At 44.2% G+C, this 20,570-nt stretch overlaps 1 protein-coding gene across 7 annotated transcripts in view; it reads right to left on the bottom strand.

Annotated features, from left to right (window-relative positions):
- ralgapb (Ral GTPase activating protein non-catalytic subunit beta) overlaps window positions 1-20,570 on the bottom strand; it is a 93,554-nt gene that overhangs the window by 24,903 nt on the left and 48,081 nt on the right. For 4 of the 7 annotated variants that reach the window (XM_078418571.1, XM_078418570.1, XM_078418573.1 and 1 more), the window contains 6 exons: window positions 9,732-9,865; window positions 7,368-7,550; window positions 6,884-7,035; window positions 6,397-6,584; window positions 5,775-5,878; window positions 3,464-3,616 (listed from right to left, as the gene is read on the bottom strand). In XM_078418571.1, coding sequence (XP_078274697.1) covers window positions 3,464-3,616; window positions 5,775-5,878; window positions 6,397-6,584; window positions 6,884-7,035; window positions 7,368-7,550; window positions 9,732-9,865 — 914 coding nt within the window. The remainder of the gene's footprint in view (window positions 1-3,463; window positions 3,617-5,774; window positions 5,879-6,396; window positions 6,585-6,883; window positions 7,036-7,367; window positions 7,551-9,731; window positions 9,866-20,570) is intronic. The other 3 variants (XM_078418572.1, XM_078418574.1, XM_078418576.1) reach the window with 2 other exon arrangements.

The following is a 20,570-nucleotide window of genomic DNA, read 5'->3' as shown; positions in this document are numbered from 1 at the left end:
GAGAGAAAAACTGAGTGCATGTTAGGTGGCTGGTTTTATAGCAGAAATGGACCAGTTCAGTTCAACAGAAATAGGAAAGGCTGGTTATCAATACTGGAGTCCCGAGGGCTACAACTCTCCTTATTAGAAGGCAAGGTGCTGTTTGTTGAGCTTGTCTATAGTTTCAATAGTCAATATCAATAGTCGTTTATTTGTCACATACACATAAATGTGTAGTGAAATGAAACATTACCCGCAGTTGAAACACTAAGACCAATAAGAATAATCAATAAAAATGCAATAACACATACAATCATACACTAACACCAAACAAAAGAAACATCCATCACAGTGAGTCTCTTCCAGTCCCTTCTCACTGTGATGGAAGGCCAAAATGTCTTTTCTCTTCCCTGCCGTCTTCTCCCGAGGTCAGGCTGTTGAACTTGCCACGTCGGGGCTCCCGACATTGGAGCGCCGCGCCGGACGGTGAAAGGTCCACGGCCTATTCCAGGCCGCGCCGAACGGTGAAAGGTCCGCGGCGGGCCGACCCAAGCCCCGCGATTCGGGGCGGGCGAACACGCTGCCTCTGCCGCTGCCAGAGCTACCGATGTCGGCCCCCACCCAGGGGCCTGCGGGCTTCTGACGTCCACGCGGCCCACGCCGGAGCCTCCGGAGACGAGTCGCAGCCGCTCCCGCAGCATCCGCAGGCAGCCAGCGCCGCAGGTGGTGAGTCCGGGCCGTGGGCTCTGCGAACCAGAGCCCCAGGTGGTCCCAGGTGCATGGCCGGTGGTAGGCCGCAACGGGAACGGAGACACGACACAGAAACAAAGGTCGTGTCTCTGTTCGGGAAAGATAATTTTTTACAGTTCCCGTTCCCTCCCACCCCACATAACATACAAACACTACACCATATTAAAACTACAATTCATACAAAAACAACAAAAAACACAAAAGACAGACGGACTGCAGGCAAGCCGCAGCTGCGACGGCAGCGCTGGCTCCTTCAATGTAATCATGCAGGGAGGCAGACAAGATCAGAGTGGGAGTGGAATGGAGGATTAATAAACCAAACAGCCAGAACATTATGACCTGATGAGCCAAAACATTATGACCACCTGCTGAATATGCTGTTGGTCCTCCGTGTGCAGCCCCATACGCAGCAGTGTGCGACGCACTGTGTATTGTGGCATATTCCTCCCGTGACCACCATTAACATTTTCTGTGACTTGTGCCACAGTCGACCTTCTGTCGGTTCGGACCAGACAGGATAGCCTTCGTTGCCCTCGCGCATCGATGAGCTTTGGGCGCCCAACACCCTATCGCCGGTTTGTCCCTCCTCAGACCACTGTCGGTAGGTACTCACCACTGCTGACCGGGAGCACCCCACAAGCCTTGCCGTTTCAGAGATGCTCTGACCTAGTCGTCTGGCCATAACAATTTGGCCCTTGTTAAAGTCGTTCAGGTCTTTACTCCTGCCCATTTCTCCTGCATCCAACACATCAACTTCAAGAACTGACTGTTCACTGGCTGCCTAATATATATCCCACCCCTTTGCAGGTGCCATTGAAACAAAATAATCAATGTTATTCACTTCGCCTGTCAGTAGTCATAATGTTTTGGCTGATCGGTGTATAATTCTCTGGGTTATCCCTGCAGACCAAAGATTGTGTCCTGCAAAGTGGCCCCCCAATCAGCATTAGTTTTCTAACTTTAATGGAGCAACATGTAAACTAAAATAAGTGCAAGTGAATTGCTGTTTCACTGGCAAGGCATGTTTGGGTCCCTGAATTATGAGAAGGGATGAAATAAAAGGGTTGCATAGGAAAGTACACTGAGCAGGGGAGTAGGAAAATAACTGCAGATGCTGGTACAAATCGAAGGTATCACAAAATGCTGGAGTTACTCAGCGGGTCAGGCAGCATCTCAGGAGAGAAGGAATGGATGGGAGTGGTTGATGGAGGTGGAGTGAACCAGGGAGTTGCAGAGGGAATGCTCTCTTTGAATGCTGAAAGCAGCGTGGGAGTGCCTGATGGTGCAATCGCATTGAACTTTGGGTCATCAGCACAAATACCCTGACGCATGGAATTCACTGCTCGAATGGGTGATGGCAATAGTTGCAATTCACAAGGGAACTGGGTAAATGCTGCAGGGAGGAAACGGGCGGTGGTGGAATAGGATTGACTGGAACAGTGAGAGCTGGTGTGGGCTGTGGCCAATGGGCTCCTTTCACACTTTCATCATTCTAGTTAGGGAACTAGCAACCCAGTTGTGAAACTGAATTTCATGTACTTGATAATCTGTGCACCAGCCGAGATAATTACGAGAGTAGACGGGTTGTGAATGAAGATTACCCCTCCTCGTTCACAATTTTCTTTGGGCGGGTACTTTCCCCATCATTATTCAGTTTGGTCGAGACAACCTTAGTCTAAATAAAATGACTGCCCTAATACCCTGAAACAGCCTTGTGAGCTGAGTGACATCAATAATTTCAAGGGTGGGCAATAAATGTGGCTTTGTCAACACCCAAATCATAGGTAGACACAAAATGCTGGAGTAACTCAGCGGGTCAAGCAGCATCTCTGGAGAGAAGGAATGAAGGATCTCGACCCGAAACATCACCCATTCCTTCTCTCCAGAGATGCTGCCTGACACGCTGAGTTACTCCAGCATTTTGTATCCACCTTCGATTTAAACCAGCATCTGCAGTTTTCTTTCCTCTCACCCAGATCATTGTTTTTCTGGTGTGTTGGCTGACTCTAAGTAAACTTTAAACACAGCCCGTGGATGTGGAACTGATTAACTCCAGAGATGCGAGGAGCTTGAGTTGAATATTGTTCCAGTGTGAACAGTGTGCTAATGGTGGAAGTGGAGTCACAGCATGTTCTACTAGTTGCTGACACGCGATGGCAGCACTGTTCCACTGCTCGGACGTGGGGACGTGCACCTTCATATCAGCTCAGCAGATGACTAAAGTACACATTCATTTTTAAACTCTTCAAAGCAATAAGAAATCCTCAAATATTTTGGACAAGACTCCCAAATTATTGCAGGATCTAAAATAACTGAATAGCTTGCCCACCCAGAAGCACATATAAATTCTAACAGTTAAAAAAAATACACAGAAGAACTTTCTGCAAGTCAATGCTTTTAAACTGGAGAGTACTTTAATTTTACCACACAACATGACTGCTTCAAGAATTCATAAACATTTTGTGTGTAGACTACACTTGGCTCCCCTAGAACAGCGGGATGCTGATGTGGTGAACTAACATGCATTTGAAATACAAAGCCTGAAACATCAATTGTTTCTTTCTCCATCAATGCTTCCTGACTACCTGAATGATTCCAATACTTTCTGTTTTTATTTCAAAAGTCAGCGTATGCGTTTTTTTGGCTGTTTGGCAGTTAACAGGTATGTGTGACACTTTGTGGAAACATTTAGTGATTATTTAATGCATCTGCCCAGTCTCTATTTGCACCTTACCTGATCAGTCACAATCTCGTGGAGATCTGGGATGCTGAGGTCAGCTTTAACAAATGGAATTTTGTCTACTTCCTCAGGGAAAGGCCGATGTTTCACATTGTACTTGATCCCCATGTTCCCCTTTGGAGGAGGGTGTGGCTCAGGGACAAATGCCTGTGGATGATATTGAAGTTATGTTACAGCTATCTTTCTCATGCACATTCCCCTCCACACCACCCCAACCCTCCCCTCTGCTGATCCTGAATCCTGCTGGGGTGTGGCGACACTTAAAAATGCCAAACTGCTATCAGGCGGTGTGGTTTTAAACAGTCAAGGCCCTGATATACCTTCCATGTCCACTTTCCAGCAGTGAATACTGGCAAATGACCAGGAGCAGGACAGCAGGGTGATTAGCCCTCTATGCCAGGATGTGGTCAATTATGGCTGGGAACTGCTAAATCAGCAGGCAGTTAAACTTAACCCAGACCGAGTGGCTGAATTTCACATTGCCCACAGCACCCGGAACTGACATTTACATGAACTCTGCTTCCTTTAGAACAACTAAAGAATATTCTTTGCATGGGGGATTCTTTTAGCATGGAACACTTTGCCATGAGAAGGCATTTTTCCATTACATTCTTAACAGATATTTGAAACAATGAAAAAGATATCTTGGGCTTTAACATTGCGTGATTCACTCTGAACTTTCTTCAGGTGCTCAGTGAGTATTGTTTCTGGAAAGGGCAGGAATTATTACTCATCTCCAGACCTCCTGCTTTCTTGAAGTACAATAGTCCTCCTGGTAAAACTACTGGCAGTGTGCCCCAGGTGCAAGACGAAGAAAGCTCTCGAGCCGTAACATTCCTTCTCTCCAGAGATGTTGCCTGTCCCGCTGAGTTACACCAGCTTTTTGTGTCTACCTGCCCCAGGTGATTAGTTGCCCCGTTCTGACCAGTGGCAATACAGGAACGGTGATAGATATTCAGCATTAGTAAATCATAAAACAGCAGTGTTTGAACTATGATGTTTAAGAGGCATGTGCAAAACTTTGTGGAAATATTTAGTGATTATTTAATGCATCTGGCAAGTCTCCATTTGCACCCTTACTTATTTGCTAAAGGGATCAGGGGGTATGGAGAGAAGGCAGGTACAGGCTACTGAGCTGAATGATCAGCCATGATCATATTGAATGGCGGTGCAGGCTCGAAGGGCTGAATGGCCTACTCCTGCACCTATTTTCTATGTTTCTATGCTTCTATGAGGCATGATCTTGTGGAGAGCCGGAATGCTGAGGTCAGCTTTAACTAGTGGAATTTGTGTAACTTGGAGCAAACACTGCTGTTTTATGATTTATTAATGCTGAAGAGTCAGGAGGCAGGTGACTCCAGACAACCAGCACTTGCAGTCATAATATTGACGTTTGTGGTCAATGGTGATGCGTAAAATGTTAAAGGGTCACAAGATGGTAATGTCGTTAAATTCAAGAAGTGGCTAGGATCTCTCAAGCACTTGTGCAACATCAATTGTACTTGCTACGTATTGACCCATAACTGAGTGTTGCCCGGGTCTTGGTGCTTCAAGGGATGGACAATTTCATTACCTAAACGATTGGAAATAGAACTGAACCTTGTGTAATGAACATGCTGACCTCATGATGCAAGATAGGTTGAAGATGCCTGGACATACGACACTGTTCTGGGGAACACCTAAAGCAATATCGCAAGACCATGATTGATCTTCAACAATCTCAGCCGTCTCTTCACTTGCGATTGGAGTGACTCCAGTCAGGGGGGGAGTTTCCACATTCGCACTGCTGTTAATTTAGTAAAGCTCCTCGACGCCACACCTTGTTGCCTTGATGTCGACTATTCAGCTCGTGCGTCAAGTTGAACAGCCTGAGAAATGTAAACAGCTCTAGCTTAACATAATCAAAGCCCCAACTCCAGATGTTGAATGACCAACTATTCTGAGCACTTTCTATCAGTACGTGAAAGCACAGCTACAATGGCAGTGTTAAAATAACCAATTCAAGCAGGAGGTGAAAAATACTGCAGGCAACTCTCACTTGATGGAATGTCTCTGTTGGGGATGTGCTGGCTGCCTACATCACCAGCATAGAGCTCCAGCATACACCCTCCACCATGCTCCCTTCTCCCCGCAGTGATTCAAGGAGCTTTTCAAAAGTTTAATACTTGTTGACCTACTGATTTGTTGTGTGTTTCCATCATAAATTAAAGATCTGATATTAATTAATATTTATTGGTCAAAGTTGCTGCTAGAATTAGACGTTGTTACTTTGGATAATAGAGCAGGTGGCACATTGAATTCCAACCTTCTGGTTTGCTCGCGACCCTCTTGGCTGGTGGTGGAGTTGCATGGTCCACGCATGCCTCCCTGACATGCCCCGGAGAAGCACAGTAACCGAGGGACAAGGATCTGGTGGAAAAGCAGACAGAATACTTCCAGAGGCCTGAAACGCAGCTTACATTTGCAATGTTTAACAGCATTTAAGAAAATAACACCATCCCCTGCATTGACTGATCCACCCTCCTCCCCTCCCCACCCCCACCCACCCACCCACCCAGGAACACCTACACTTGGGTGCTGGAGTAAAAAAGTAACTCAGCGAGTCAGGCAGCATTGCTGCAGTAACAGGATGGATGATGTTTCGGGTCGGCACCCTTTTTCAGGCTGAAGGATCCTGACCTGAAACGTCACCTATCCATTTTCCCCAGTGATACTGCCTGACCCGCTGAGTTACTCCAGCACGTTGTGTATTGTCTGAAAGTAAACGTTTGCAGTAGTGTTGGGATGCAAAGAATAGTAGGACAGGGCTAGGCTTACTGGGTCTTTAAACTTTGTTTCTTGAACAACTTTGATGAAATCCATCTTCCTCCTCTGGCATAAACACAATAAACACAAACATTACTTGACCCGAGAGATTTGGAACTCACTCTGGTCATTGCCCAGGGGCTGTTCCAGCATTGCCAAGATGATGCTGTTGTCCAAGACAAAGTATCGGAAGTGGTTCTTGCTGGTTGAAGTCAACCTGGAGTATTTGATCAGTGTCTCTTCATTCAGAAGACTGCATGGTGAGGCAGGCCCACTGGGAGAGGGGAATGCTCCAAGCAACTGCATTATACTGGCGAGGAGGAGAATTAACAAGTATAACAGCCATTATACATATTTGAAAAAAAACAGCCACGTGCAAAGCAGGTTTCCTGTGTATATAATTCTACATCAAGCAGCAGAGTGAGCAAAGTTCATGTTTTCCAGATTTGACCAACTTCATCAAGGCAGCATAACTAATAATGTTTGTAACTATGCATTTTTGCACAACTTTTTGCTTTAGCTCTTAGCCTCCAAAGCTAGACGAGTTGATTTAGGAATTTGCGTGGTAAATTGATGGAAATCTGCTTAACTGTTAGTTCTGCCTCTTACCAAGTAAGTGTGGCCTCTGCAGCATCCTTCACTCGCATTGATGCAGGGTTCAACTCCTTGTCTCCCTTGTATCGTACCTCCTGATCACTGGTTTTTGACTTGCTTCCTGAGATGCCCAACTCTACAATCTCCAGAACCTCAATTAGGCAGTCCTGTGAAAGCAGAAAGGACGTTAGACTGAAGTAGACAGCAAGCTCCACTCAAGTTCACGTGAGGAAACAATACTTCCTTCACTTGATCCATCAAGTAAATAGCATTGAGCCAGAAATTTTGATTACGCTCTTTCTGAATCACACAAATGAATTAGGAGCAGGTGTAAGATACTTGAGCTCTCAAAACTGCTTCTTGCCGGCCACCGACACCACTATTTCCAATTGAGATTAAATAGCAGAGTCCAGGAGATGCAACAGAACAACATGTCAACAGTGCAAAATGTTACCAAACAATTAAGGTAATAGGTCTTTCATGCCTGGTGTCAAAGTACCTTTTCATTGAGCATGTCTGGATGTTCTGTAAGCCAGACGCAGAGACACTGGAAGGCTGCCACGATCATGGAGTGCAGGTCTCGGGAATGAAACGGAGCAGGCCGGCTACACTGGTAAACTATGTAGCTGCACACAGAACTGACCGCACGCTTGCGGTCTGACGAGTCCACACTCACCTTCACCTGTTTTACAAAGCAAACAGTCAGTAACTATTCTGGATGATTAACTGAAATGGAAGGCAAGAAGGGTGGTGGAAATGATGCCGCTGAAGCTTAGAGTTAGAAAGTTATACAGCCCTTCAGCCAAACCTATCATGCCAAACCTAAGCCAGTTCCATTTGCCCATGTTTGGCCCAGTTCCCTATGAAACTTTCCTAATCATGTACCTATCTAAATGCCTTTTAAACATTGTCGCGAAACATTAGGTTTTAGCTGGCCAATCTCCACACTTGCAGCTTTGGCCATTTCGAGTCAGCAGATTACCGCAGATGTGCAGTTCAGAGCTCACTATTCACATGAAAGGTCACAAAACCTCCCACAGCCTCTGGACTGCATTTCAATTGCATGGTCACATGGACACCAATCTTTTTAGTGCTGTTTGTTTTCAGTTGCTGGCCTGACATTGAGTGGTGGTGTGCTAATCTTAAAAACCTCAAATAATTGACCACTACAACTGTCAAACACTTCTCAGTTATGCACCTGCAGAGGTCATACTGAAATAAACCACAAAAAGTTAGCAAACACCACAATTATGGGTTCAAGTTCCTAGAAAACTAAAAATATCACATGCAACCCACTCTACATTATACAAAGGCGTCTTTACATGCGACATGCAGTTACCCTGCGAATTGCGTGCAGCAGTGCAAAGCCGCTTGCACCAATTCATAATCCCAGCATGCTGCTGAACCGACCTGCAGGAGGTGTGGTTGGAACCATTACATCTGAGCATTTTATAATTGGAGCAGGGCTCATTTAAATGTTTGGGGAATGGGCAAACATTTGTGGCTAACATAAGTGAAAGCTGCTCTTGATCACGTCAGATTTGCATTAAGGTGAGCCACTGCAAGTTAATAATGAAGCAAAGCAGCTGCTGGTTTTCCCTGTTCCAATTACTGTTTCTTACTTTGGTCAGCCAGTAATATGTTCAGTAACCTAGCACCGTGCTCCAGAGTTCAGATCAAGATACCAAGATATCCAGAAAACGAAAAAAAGTTTGCCGTAAGACATCTTAAATTCAATGTTGAGTGTAGGAATTTAATTGTGTAGGAAAATAACTGCAGATGCTGGTACAAATCGAAGGTATTACAAAATGCTGGAGTAACTCAGCAGGTCGGGCAGCATCTCAGGAGAGAAGGAATGGGTGACTTTTCGGGTCGAGACCCTTCTTCAGACTGATGTCAGGGGGGTGGGACAAAGAAAGGATATAGGTGGAGACAGGGAGACAGAGGGAGAGCTGAGAAGGGGGAGGGGAAGAGAGGGACAGAGGAACTATCTAAAATTCCTCCTGTAAGAATTTAATTGGTTGGTTTTAAAGGGGACACAAGTGTAGGTGTTAACACAGCAGGACAATGGCACTAAGCCATGACTTTATGTTTTGTACACAGTTTGGTTTTTTTTTTAAATGTAGGGATTGAAATTGAGGAGAGGAAGAAAAAACTTCCCTAGTTCAGTCCTCTGTCGAGGTTCTTGTCTTTCAGCACTTGCTCAGTCTATCCTGCAACTAGGGTACCTTCATGCATTTGCCAAATAGTACCGGTTTCATTAGTTATTGCTATCCAATGGAAACTCATCTGACCAAGGACGTGAAGGAACTTAACCAACAAAATACCACAAGTACCACCTCACTGAACTCTTTGTTCCAGCATAATGTTGCAATCTGTACAGAACCTCGGGCTTCACACAGCCTCCTGGGTCCTCATTACATGAACAGTGTTCTGCAAATGCCAGAAAGCTGATGTAAAAGCACAAAACGTTGAAAATACTCAGCCAGTCAGGCAGCATCTGCAGAGGAAAATAGAGTTAATGTTTGAGATCAAAGACAACTGCTGAAAGGAGTTTTTCCTCGCTTCATGGATGCTGCCTGACTGGTGATATTTTCAGCGTTGTGTTTTATTTCAGCTTTCCTTAAAATTGATTAATTTCCCACATTTTAATTTTATTTCAGCTTTCCTCTCTTTCCAGTTAGAAGCACCAGGAGTAGGCTGCTTGAACACAGAAAACCTTGACAGCAAAATGTTTAATGGACGAGCGGCCAAAATAGTCCAGATTCAGCTAGTCTGTGACTCATTGTTGAAACTTCAAAACCGATTGTTTACACATTTAAATACATTGTGCACATTGCAAGAAATGTTAATGTTACAATACCTTGGCCAGCCCAGAGAGTAATTCAAGTGCTGCCAGTGAGATGCTCATATCCTGTCTCCACTGGGAGTTCAATCTCTGCGTTACCAAATGAATGCTTCGAATCAGTAGTCCCGTTGCTGTATCTGTATGAAGAGCTATGATATAACCCCAGTACCACACACCACGGGAGGGAAAACAACTGGGCATTAGTAATTAAAGCAAAGCCATCAAAACCAGCACAAGCTCAACCCATGCAGTAAACAGCATTCAAAAGGGGAAACTGCTCCCATCCCAGTAGCAATGAGGCTGTGACAATTTGGTAGCCGTTAATCTCAGCATCCGATTCAAAAGGACTTGAGTCTGCATAAAAACAATGGAGGACCAGGTTCTCCCCATCAAAGGGGCAATTTCCGAACAAACAGCGTGGGTGGTTTATACGCGACAGGACAGCTTCAGTTAAAAATAATGTTTTGCCAAAAAATAATAATAATAATAAGTCCAGTTCTTAAAAGTTCAACACTGAAATTTAATCTATTCTGGGAATTTCCAAATTCAGATGGATTCCTGTCTCCCCACCTGAAAATATCCTTGTATGAACCATTCATAGGTAGGAGTGAGCTGCCATCAGTGGAACTGCACACTTGGATTAGTGTGAACACAGTACTTTACAAATGTGAAGGCATGTATTGCCAGAACTTTAAACATTTTGCAGTGTAATTCTAATAAGGGGTCATCCAGCAAATTGCAGGATATGAGTCTGATTAACAATTTAATGAAAGGGAGTTTTCCTTTGGACTGCAAATGAAAGGATGGGGAGGAATCCCAAATGATCTTTAAACTGACTACATGCTGAACTTTTGTTACTGTCCAAAGGATCTTGGGTTCTATAATCAGTGGGATTCATCAACGTGGGCCCTTTAACTCCGTTCCACCATTCAATTAGATCACGGCTGACCTGTACTATTGGACAGGGAGTATTTACACTGGGCGGTAATGCAATTCAGGGTCTAAAACATGGGGTTTTAACATTTTTATAGTCGTGTTATCGTTCACTACAACTAGTTGGGTGTTGCTGGCACAAAGCAAGTCATGCAAAGGACAAGAGAGATCTCAGATATGTAAATAGACCAAGATGCTGCCCGTTCCTTCTCTTCAGAGATGCTGCCTGTTCCGCTGAGTTACTCCCGCATTTTGTGTCTACCATGAATAGATTATATGTGGCAGATGGTGGGGGAAATGCAAGGTTATCCACTTTGATATAAAAGCAAACATAATAGAGAGAACTAGATAATTTTGCTGGAGGGAACTGGGTGTCTTCGCAATGAAATAGAAAGTTAACATGCAGATAACAAAGTTAACAAGTCCATCTCCACCACCACACACTCTACACTGACAAACTGCATCTCTGGAATAAAATCTTGGCTTCAATCAAATTTCCTCAAACTCAACTGCAACAAATCTGAAATCATCATCATTGGTCCAAAAACGCTCACCAAATCCACCCAAAACTTCATCCTCAATATTGATGGTCTCCCAGTATCCACCTCCCCTCACATCCGGAATCTTGGAATCATCTTTGATCAAACCCTCTCCTTCGACAAACACATCAAACACATCACAAAGACAGCCTTCTTCCACCTCAAAAACATTGCCCGTCTCCGTCCATCCCTCTCCTTCACAGCTGCAGAAACCCTCATCCACGCCTTCATCACCTCCCGTCTGGACTACTGCAACAGCCTCCTCTATGGCTCACCCTCAAAAATCATCAGTAAACTTCAATACATTCAAAACTCCGCTGCCCGTCTACTCACCCACTCCCCGATCCGTGACCATATCACCCCCGTCCTTTACAAACCCCACTGGCTCCCCTTCCCCCAGAGAATCCAATATAAAATCCTCCTCATGACCTACAAAGCCCTCCATAACCTGGCCCCATCCTACCTGACTGACCTCCTCCACAGGCACACTCCCACCTGCACCCTCCGTGCCAATCTCCTGTCCCCCCCCCATCCGGACCAAACTCAGATCCTGGGGGGACAGGGCTTTCTCCATCGCTGCTCCCACCCTATGGAACTCACTACCCCAAACCGTCAAGAGACTCCTCCTCACTCACCACATTCAAAACATCACTGAAGTCTCACCTCTTCAGCACTGCCTTCAACCACTGAAGGTCACCTCACCTTCTGTCTCCTTTCTCTGTTCGTTTACTTATTTATCTATTTATTCACTTCTCTATGTTCTAGAAATCCCTGTAAAGCGTCTTTGAGTGTTTGAAAAGCGCTATATAAATGTAATGCATTATTATTATTATTATTATTATATAGCAACTAATTAGGAAGACAAATAGAATTATGGGGAAATGAGCATAAAGGTAGGAAAGTCCTGCTACAGCAGTACAGAACACTGCTGAGTACAGTAGTCTTTCTTACTGAGGGATATACATTTGCATTGCAGAGGATCATTGTGCTGATTGCTGGAACGATAGGGTTATCTTACGTAGAATGATTGTTCAGGTTGGACAAACATTTGAGTTTAGAAGAACTAGATTGAAATATGATATTTGAGAGGCTTGACAGGTAGCTGTTGGGAGGATGTTTTCCCTCGTGAACATACATAGGTGGAATGACTTAACATTTAAAGAGGAGATGAGAAACTTCTTCCTTCAGCACGTTTCAGATTCTTTGAAAATTCTTTATTCAGGACAGCGGTGGTGGAGGCTGTGTTGTTGCAAGCATTCAAATTGAGATCGGCAGATTTTGGACGGGGAAATCAAGACTTAAGACAAGAAAATAGAGTCAAGATTAGATCAGTCATAATTTTACTGAATGACAAAACAGACTCAAGGGGCCAAATGGACTGTGCATATTATTTCTTTTGCTCTAATTAAAATGTTTATGTTTACACTTTTTCTGGGGTGCTTTAACCCTAATGACTGCAAAACATTATTGTAGAAGGCATTGTAACTGCAGAGATAATGGGGGAAAAGAGGCAAAGTAGGCTGTAGCGTGATGCTTTCTGAGCCTAGTCACAAGCCTCATTCCTCTCCTGCAATGTACCACTCCAATGCCTAATTGGAAATCTGGGTCTATATAATTATTAACATGTGGTGCTTTTTCCATTGGTTAGTTCTAGGGAAATGCCAGCATTATACACATGACAGTAAACACAATTGGCTTATGTAAACATTGGAAACGAAGGGATTACCTGCAAAAAAACCCCCACACAAAACACCAATGGCCAAACCAGAAGGCTCTCCTGCCCAATTACGATGGCCAATTGACAGCACAAAAATAGTAATGTTGCCCTAAATTTCAGGAATTGTGTAGATGTTTCCACAGCATTACTGCATATTGTTTATATATAGACTCACACCGACAAGCAAAATAACTTAAGGTTCTGTTCAGGAATAATACCGCATAAGACACAGTGCCCTCCATAATGTTTGGGACAAAGACGCATCATTTATTTATTTGCCTATGAACTCCACAATTTGAGATTTGTAATAGAAAAAATCACATGTGGTTAAAGTGAACATTGTCAGATTTCAAAAAAGCCATTTTTATACATTTTGGTGTCACCTTGTAGAAATTACAGCAGTGTTTATACATAGTCCCCCCCCCCCCCCAAGACACTATTGGGAGTTATCTACAGACCCCCAAACAGTAGCCTGGATATAGGGTGTAAGTTGCAGCAGGAGTTAAAATTGGCATGTAACAAAGGTAATGCCACTGTAGTTATGGGGGATTTCAATATGCAGGTAGACTGGCAAAATCAGATTGGTTCTGGACCCGAGATGGATTCTTAGGGCAGCTTGTACTGGAACCTACCAGAGAGAAGGCAATTCTGGATTTAGTGTTGTTTTAATAAGGGAACTCAAGGTAAAGGAGGTAGTGACCAGAATATGATTAGTTTTAATCTGCAATTTGAGAGGGAGAAGGTTAAACCAGGAATGTCAGTGTTGCTGTTGAACAAAGGGGACGATGAAGACATGAGAGAGGAGCTGGCCAAGGTCGAATGGAAGAGGATCCAAGCAGGAATGACAGTGGAGCAGCAATGGCAGGAATTCCATGCATGGCAGATGCAGTTTAATGTGGATAAGTGTGAGGTTATCCACTTTGGTGGTAAGAATAGGAAGGTAGAGTATTATCTGAATGGTGTCAAGTTAGGAACAGGGGACGTACAACGAGATCTGGGTGTCCTAGTGCATCAGTCACTGAAAGGAAGCATGCGGGTACAGCAGGCAGTGAAGAAAGCCAATGGAATGTTGGCCTTCATAACAAGAGTTGAGTATAGGAGCAAAGAGGAGTTGAGTATAGGAGTTGTACAGGGCCCTAGTGAGACCGCACCTGGAGTACTGTGTGCAGTTTTGATCTCCAAATTTGAGGAAGGATATTCTTGCCATTGAGGGCGTGCAGCGTAGGTTTACTAGGTTAATTTCCGGAATGGCGGGACTATCATATGTTGAAAGACTGGAGCGACTAGGCTTGTATACACTGGAATTTAGAAGGATGAGAGGAGATCTTATCGAAACGTACAAGATTATTAAGGGGTTGAACACGTTAGAGGCAGGAAACATGTTCCCAATTTTGGGGGAGTCCAGAACAAGGGGCCACAGTTTAAGAATATGGGGTAGGCCATTTAGAACTGAGATGAGGAAACACCTTTTCAGTCAGAGAGTTGTGAATCTGTGGAATTCTCTGCCTCAGAAGGCAGTGGAGGCCAATTCTCTGAATGCATTCAAGAGAGAGCTAGATAGAGCTCTTAAGGATAGCGGAGTCAGGGGGTCTGGGGAGAAGGCAGGAACGGGGTACTGATTGAGAATGATCAGCCATGATCACATTGAATGGCGGTGCTGGCTTGAAGGGCCGAATGACCTCCTCCTGCACCTATTGTCTATTGAATTTCTGGGCATAATCCAGAAGATGCAGGATCATTTCATTCCAAAGAGGAAGAAAGATTCTAAGGGGAGTAAGAGGCAACTGTGTCTGACAAGGGAAGTTAGAGATGGAATAAAACTAAAAGAAAAGATGTATAAGTTAGCAAAGAGTAGCAGGAAGCCAGAGGAGTGGGCAATGTTCAAAGGCCAACAGAAGACAGCAAAAAGGGCAATGCAGGCTGAAAAGATGAGGTACGAAGCGAAGCTGGCCAAGAATATAAAGAAGGGCAGTAAAAGCTACTTTAGATATGTTAAGAGAAAAAGATTAGCAAAGACAAATGTGGGTCCCTTGAAGGCAGAAACGGGTGAAATGATTATGGGTAACAAGGAAATGGCGAAAGAGTTGAACAGTTTGCAGCCCAGTGGTATGAACATTGACTTCTCCAACTTTAGATAGTTCCTCTGTCCCTCCCTTCCCCTCCTCCTTCCCAGATCTCCCTCTATCTTCCTCTCTCCACCTATATCCTTCCTTTGTCCCGCCCCCCTGACATCAGTCTGAAGAAGGGTCTCGACCCGAAACGTCACCCATTCCTTCTCTCCCGAGATGCTGCCTGACCTGCTGAGTTACTCCAGCATTTTGTGAATGAACAGGTACTTCGGATCTGTCTTCACTAAGGAAGGCACAAACAATCTCCCAGATGTACAAGTGGACAGAGGATCAAGGGAGACAGAGGAACTGAAATAAATTTGCATTAGGCGAGAAATAGTATTGGGTAGACTGATGGGACTGAAGGCTGATAAATCTCCAGGGCCTGATGGTGTGCATTCTAGGGTATTCAAGGAGGTGGCTCAAGAAATCGTGGATGCATTGGTGATCATTTTCCAATGTTCAATAGATTCAGGATCAGTTCCTGCGGATTGGAGGGTAGCTAATGTATCCCACTTTTCAAGAAAGGAGCGAGAGAGAGAAAACGGGGAATTACAGTCTGACATCGGTGGTGGGGAAGATGCTGGAGTCAATTATTAAAGAGTTAATAACGTTGCATTTGGATAGCGGTTAAAGGATTGGTCCAAGTCAGCATGGATTTATGAAGGGGAAATCCTGCTTGACTAATCTTATGGAATATTTTGAGGATGTGACAAGTAAAATGGATGAAGGAGAGCCAGTGGATGTAGTGTATCTAGACTTTCAGAAAGCCTTTGATAAGGTACCACACGGGAGGTTGGTGAACAAAATTAGAGCACATGGTATTGGGGGTAGGGTATTGACATGGATAGAGAATTGGTTGGCAGACAGGAAGCAAAGAGTAGGAATAAACGGGTCCTTTTCAGAATGGCAGGCAGTGGAGAGTGGAGTGCCGCAAGGCTCGGTGCTGGGGCTGCAACTATTTACAATATATATTAATGATTTGGATGACGGAATTAGAAGTAACACTAGCAAGTTTGTGGATGACACAAAGCTGGGTGGCAGTGTGAACTGCGAAGAGGATGTTAGGAGGTGGCAGGGTGATTTGGACAGTTTGAGTGAGTGGGCAGATGCAGTATAATAATGTAGATAATGTGAGGTTATCCACTTTGGCGACAAAAATAAGGAGGCAGATTATTATCTTAATGGTGTCAGGTTAGGTAAAGGGGAAGTGCAACAAGACCTTGGTGTCCTTGTACACCAGTCCCTGAAAATAAGTGTGCAGGTACAGCAGGCAGTGAAGGAAGCTAATGGCATGTTGGCCTTCATAATGAGAGGATTTGAGTACAGGAGCAAAGAAGTCCTTCTGCAGTTGTATAGGGCCCTGGTGTGACCACATCTGGAGTATTGTGCAGTTTTGGTCTCCTAATTTGAGGAAGGACATCCTTGCTATTGAGGCAGTGCAGCATAGGTTCATGAGATTAATCCCTGGGATGGAGGGACGTCAGGAGACGTCAAGCTATGCTCATTGGCTTCAAACCAACTGTCGCCGAAAAATTTCCAACATTCTGAAAATGCAGTGCCGACCAGAAAAATGCTACGACTCTTTGGAGACTATTCACGACCATGTGGCAACAGCCTAGTCGCCTGTAGTCACCTAAAAAGTCGCCTATTTGGGACAGGCCCTTTAGAGACATCAGCCAAACCTTAGGCTTACCAAAATCAGCTGTTTGGAACATCATTAAGAAGAAAGAGAGCACTGGTGAGCTTACTAATCGCAAAGGGACTGGCAGGCAAAGGAAGCTCTCCACAGCTGATGACAGAAGAATTCTCTCTGTAACAAAGAAAAATCCCCAAGCACCTGCTCGACAGATCAGAAACACTCTCCAGGAGTCAGGTGTGGATTTGTCAATGACCACTGTCCGCAGAAGACTTCATGAACAGAAATATAGAGGCTACACTGCAAGATGCAAACCACTGGTTAGCCGCAAAAATAGGATGGCCAGGTTACAGTTTGCCAAGAAGTACTTAAAAGAGCAACCACAGTTCTGGAAAAAGGTCTTGTGGACAGATGAGACGAAGATTAACTTATATCAGAGTGATGGCAAGAGCAGAGTATGGAGGAGAGAAGGAACTGCCCAAGATCCAAAGCATACCACCTCATCTGTGAAACACAGTGGTGGGGGTGTTATGGCCTGGGCATGTGTGGCTGCTGAAGGTACTGGCTCACTTATCTTCATTGATGATACAACTGCTGATGGTAGCAGCATAATGAATTCTGAAGTGTATAGACACATCCTATCTGCTCAAGTTCAAACAAATGCCTCAAAACTCATTGGCTGGCGGTTCATTCTACAGCAAGGCAATGATCCCAAACATACTGCTAAAGCAACAAAGGAGTTTTTCAAAGCTAAAAAATGGTCAATTCGTGAGTGGCCAAGTCAATCACCTGATCTGAACCCAATTGAGCATGACTTTTATATGATGAAGAAAAAACTGAAGGGGACTAGCCCCCAAAACAAGCATAAGCTAAAGATGGCTGCAATACAGGCCTGGCAGAGCATCACCAGAGAAGACACCCAGCAACTGGTGATGTCCATGAATAGCAGACTTCAAGCCGTCATTGCATGCAAGGGATATGCAACAAAATTCTAAACATGACTACTTTCATTTACATGACATTGCTGTATCTCAAACATTGGGTGCCCTGAAATGGGGGGACTATGCATAAACACTGCTGTCTATGTCAATGTCCATACTCTGCTCTTGCCGTCACTCTGATATAAGTTAATCTTCGTCTCATCTGTCCACAAGACCTTTTTCCAGAACTGTGGTTGCTCTTTTAAGTACTTCTTGGCAAACTGTAACCTGGCCATCCTATTTTTGCGGCTAACCAGTGGTTTGCATCTTGCAGTGTAGCCTCTGTATTTCTGTTCATGAAGTCTTCTGCGGACAGTGGTCATTGACATAAACACTGTTTCTACATGGTGAAACCAAAATGTATAAAAATAGCCTTTATTAAAACCTGACAATGTGCACTTTAACCACTTGTGATTTTTTCTATCACAAATCTCAAATTGTGGGATACAGAGGCAAATAAATAAATGATGGGTCTTTGTCCCAAACATCATGGAGGGCACTGTATAATGGTGTCACTTTGCAATTTCTTGAGATGTTATGGATCCTGAAAGGTGTCTCAATACAGATTTAGATTTTGAAAATAAACTTATGAGCAGCTTTTGAAGCCTTTTTATATTTTGAGAACATTTATTTATTGGATTATAGATTTTTAAATTCTTCACAGCTTACTGAGAAATGCCAATCAGATCATAATAAAAAGAAATTAATGTAAAAAATTTCAAAACCGTGGAGAAACTAGATTGAGATTCTGAACAAACAAACCTATCAAATGGTAAGTGGTCCAAATAGCTGCCAGAATTCTGCGTGAATTACAGAACTGCTCACAGCAGAAGGGAGCGTTTTTCACCTGACTGAACAACCACGGGCCAACAATTTATTATCAGCATTCAAAAATCAAACAAGGTGTGACTGGACTTCATTGTTAGGGGGGGCAAGGAACAGAGGCAGGGACTAGGGAGTACCCCTTGGAAATAAGTACTCCTGTTTAAGTACTGTTGGGGGGGACAGCCTACCTGGGGGCAACGACGGTGCCCGGGCCTCTGGCAAGGAGTCCGGCCCTGTTGCTCAGAAGGGTAGGGAAAGGAAGAGGAGAGCAGTTGTAATAGGGGACTCTATAGTGAGGGGGTCAGATAGGCGTTTCTGTGGACGCAGTCGGGAGACCCGGATGGTGGTTTGCCTCCCTGGTGCCGGTGTCCGGGATGTGTCTGAGCGTGTCCAGGATATCCTGAAAGGGGAGGGAGAGGAGCCAGAGGTCGTGGTACATATAGGTACCAACAATATAGGTAGGATAAGGGAAGAGGTCCTGAAAGGAGAATTCAGGGGGCTAGGAAGAGAGTTAAAAAAAAGGACTTCCAAAGTAATAATCTCAGGCTTACTGCCTGTGCCACGCGATAGTGAGAATAGGAATGGAGTGAGGTGGAGGATAAATACATGGCTGAGGAACTGGTGCAGGGAGCAGGGTTTCAAGTTTCTGGATCATTGGGACCTCTTCTGGGGGAAGTATGACCTGTACAAAAAGGACGGGTTGCATCTGAACCCGAGGGGAACCAATATCCTGGCGGGGAGATTTGCTAAAATAACTGCGGAGACTTTAAACTAGTACGGTTGGGGGGAGGGACTCAAACACAGATAGCTAATAGGCAGTGTGTGAGGCAGGAGGCAGAAAAGGGAAACACTCAGACCCAATATGTAGGAGAGAAAGAAGGGAAAAGAAATAAACTGAGAATAAGAAATGATGGGTCCCTTAAATGTGTATATTTTAATGCTAGGAGCATTGTAAGAAAGGTGGATGAGCTTAGAGCCTGGATTGACATCTGGAAGTATGATGTTGTGGCGATCAGTGAAACATGGTTGCAGGAGGGTTGCGATTGGCAATTAAATATTCCAGGATTTCATTGTTTCAGATGTGATAGAATCGGAGGGGCAAGAGGTGGGGGTGTTGCATTGCTTGTCAGGGAGGATATCACAGCAGTGCTTTGGCAGGACAGACTAGAAGGCTCGATTAAGGAGGCTGTTTGGGTGGAACTCAGAAATGAGAAAGGTTTAGCAACACTTATAGGGGTGTATTATAGACCGCCAAATAGGGAACGAGAATTGGAAGAGCAAATATGTAAGGAGATAGCAGATATTAGTAGTAAGCACAGAGTGGTGATTGTGGGTGATTTCAATTTTCCGTATATAGACTGGGAATCACATTCTGTTAAAGGGCTGGATGGTTTGGAGTTTGTAAAATGTGTGCAGGATAGTTTTTTGCAGCAATACGTAGAGGTGCCTACCAGAGAAGGGGCAGTGTTGGACCTCCTGTTAGGAAATGAGATGGGTCAGGTGACGGAGGTATGTGTTGAGGAGCACTTTGGGTCTAGTGATCATAATGCCATTAGTTTCAATATCATTATGGAGAAGGTCAAATCTGGACCAAGGGTTGAGATTTTGGATTGGAGAAAGGCTAATTTTGAGGAGATGAGAAAGGATTTAAAAGGAGTGAAATGGAAATTGTTGTTTTATGAAAAGGATATAATAGAGAAATGGAGGATATTTAAAGGTGAAATTTTGAGAGTACAGAGTCTTTATGTCCTGTTCGGTGGAAAGGAAAGAATAATAATTTGAAAGAGCCATGGTTTTCCAGGGAAATTGGACACTTGGTTCGGAAAAAGAGGGAGATATACAATAAATATAAGCGGCAGGGAGTAAATGAGGTTCTTGAGGAATATAAAGAATGTAAAAGGAATCTTAAAAAGGAAATTAGAAAAGCGAAAAAAAGATACTAGGCTGCTTTGGCAAGTAATGTAAAAGTAAACCCCAAGGGGTTCTACAGATATGTCAATAGCAAAAGGATAGTGAGGGATAAAATTGGTCCATTAGAGAGTCAGAGTGGACAGCTATGTGCTGAGCCGGAAGAAATGGGGGAGATATTAAACAATTTCTTTTCTTCGGTATT

This window comes from Rhinoraja longicauda, chromosome 22 (genome assembly GCF_053455715.1).
Source record: "Rhinoraja longicauda isolate Sanriku21f chromosome 22, sRhiLon1.1, whole genome shotgun sequence".
Classification (NCBI taxonomy): Eukaryota; Metazoa; Chordata; class Chondrichthyes; order Rajiformes; family Arhynchobatidae; genus Rhinoraja; species Rhinoraja longicauda.
The sequence above is the reverse complement of the archived record's forward strand: the minus strand, read 5'-3'. Positions and strand labels throughout refer to the sequence as shown.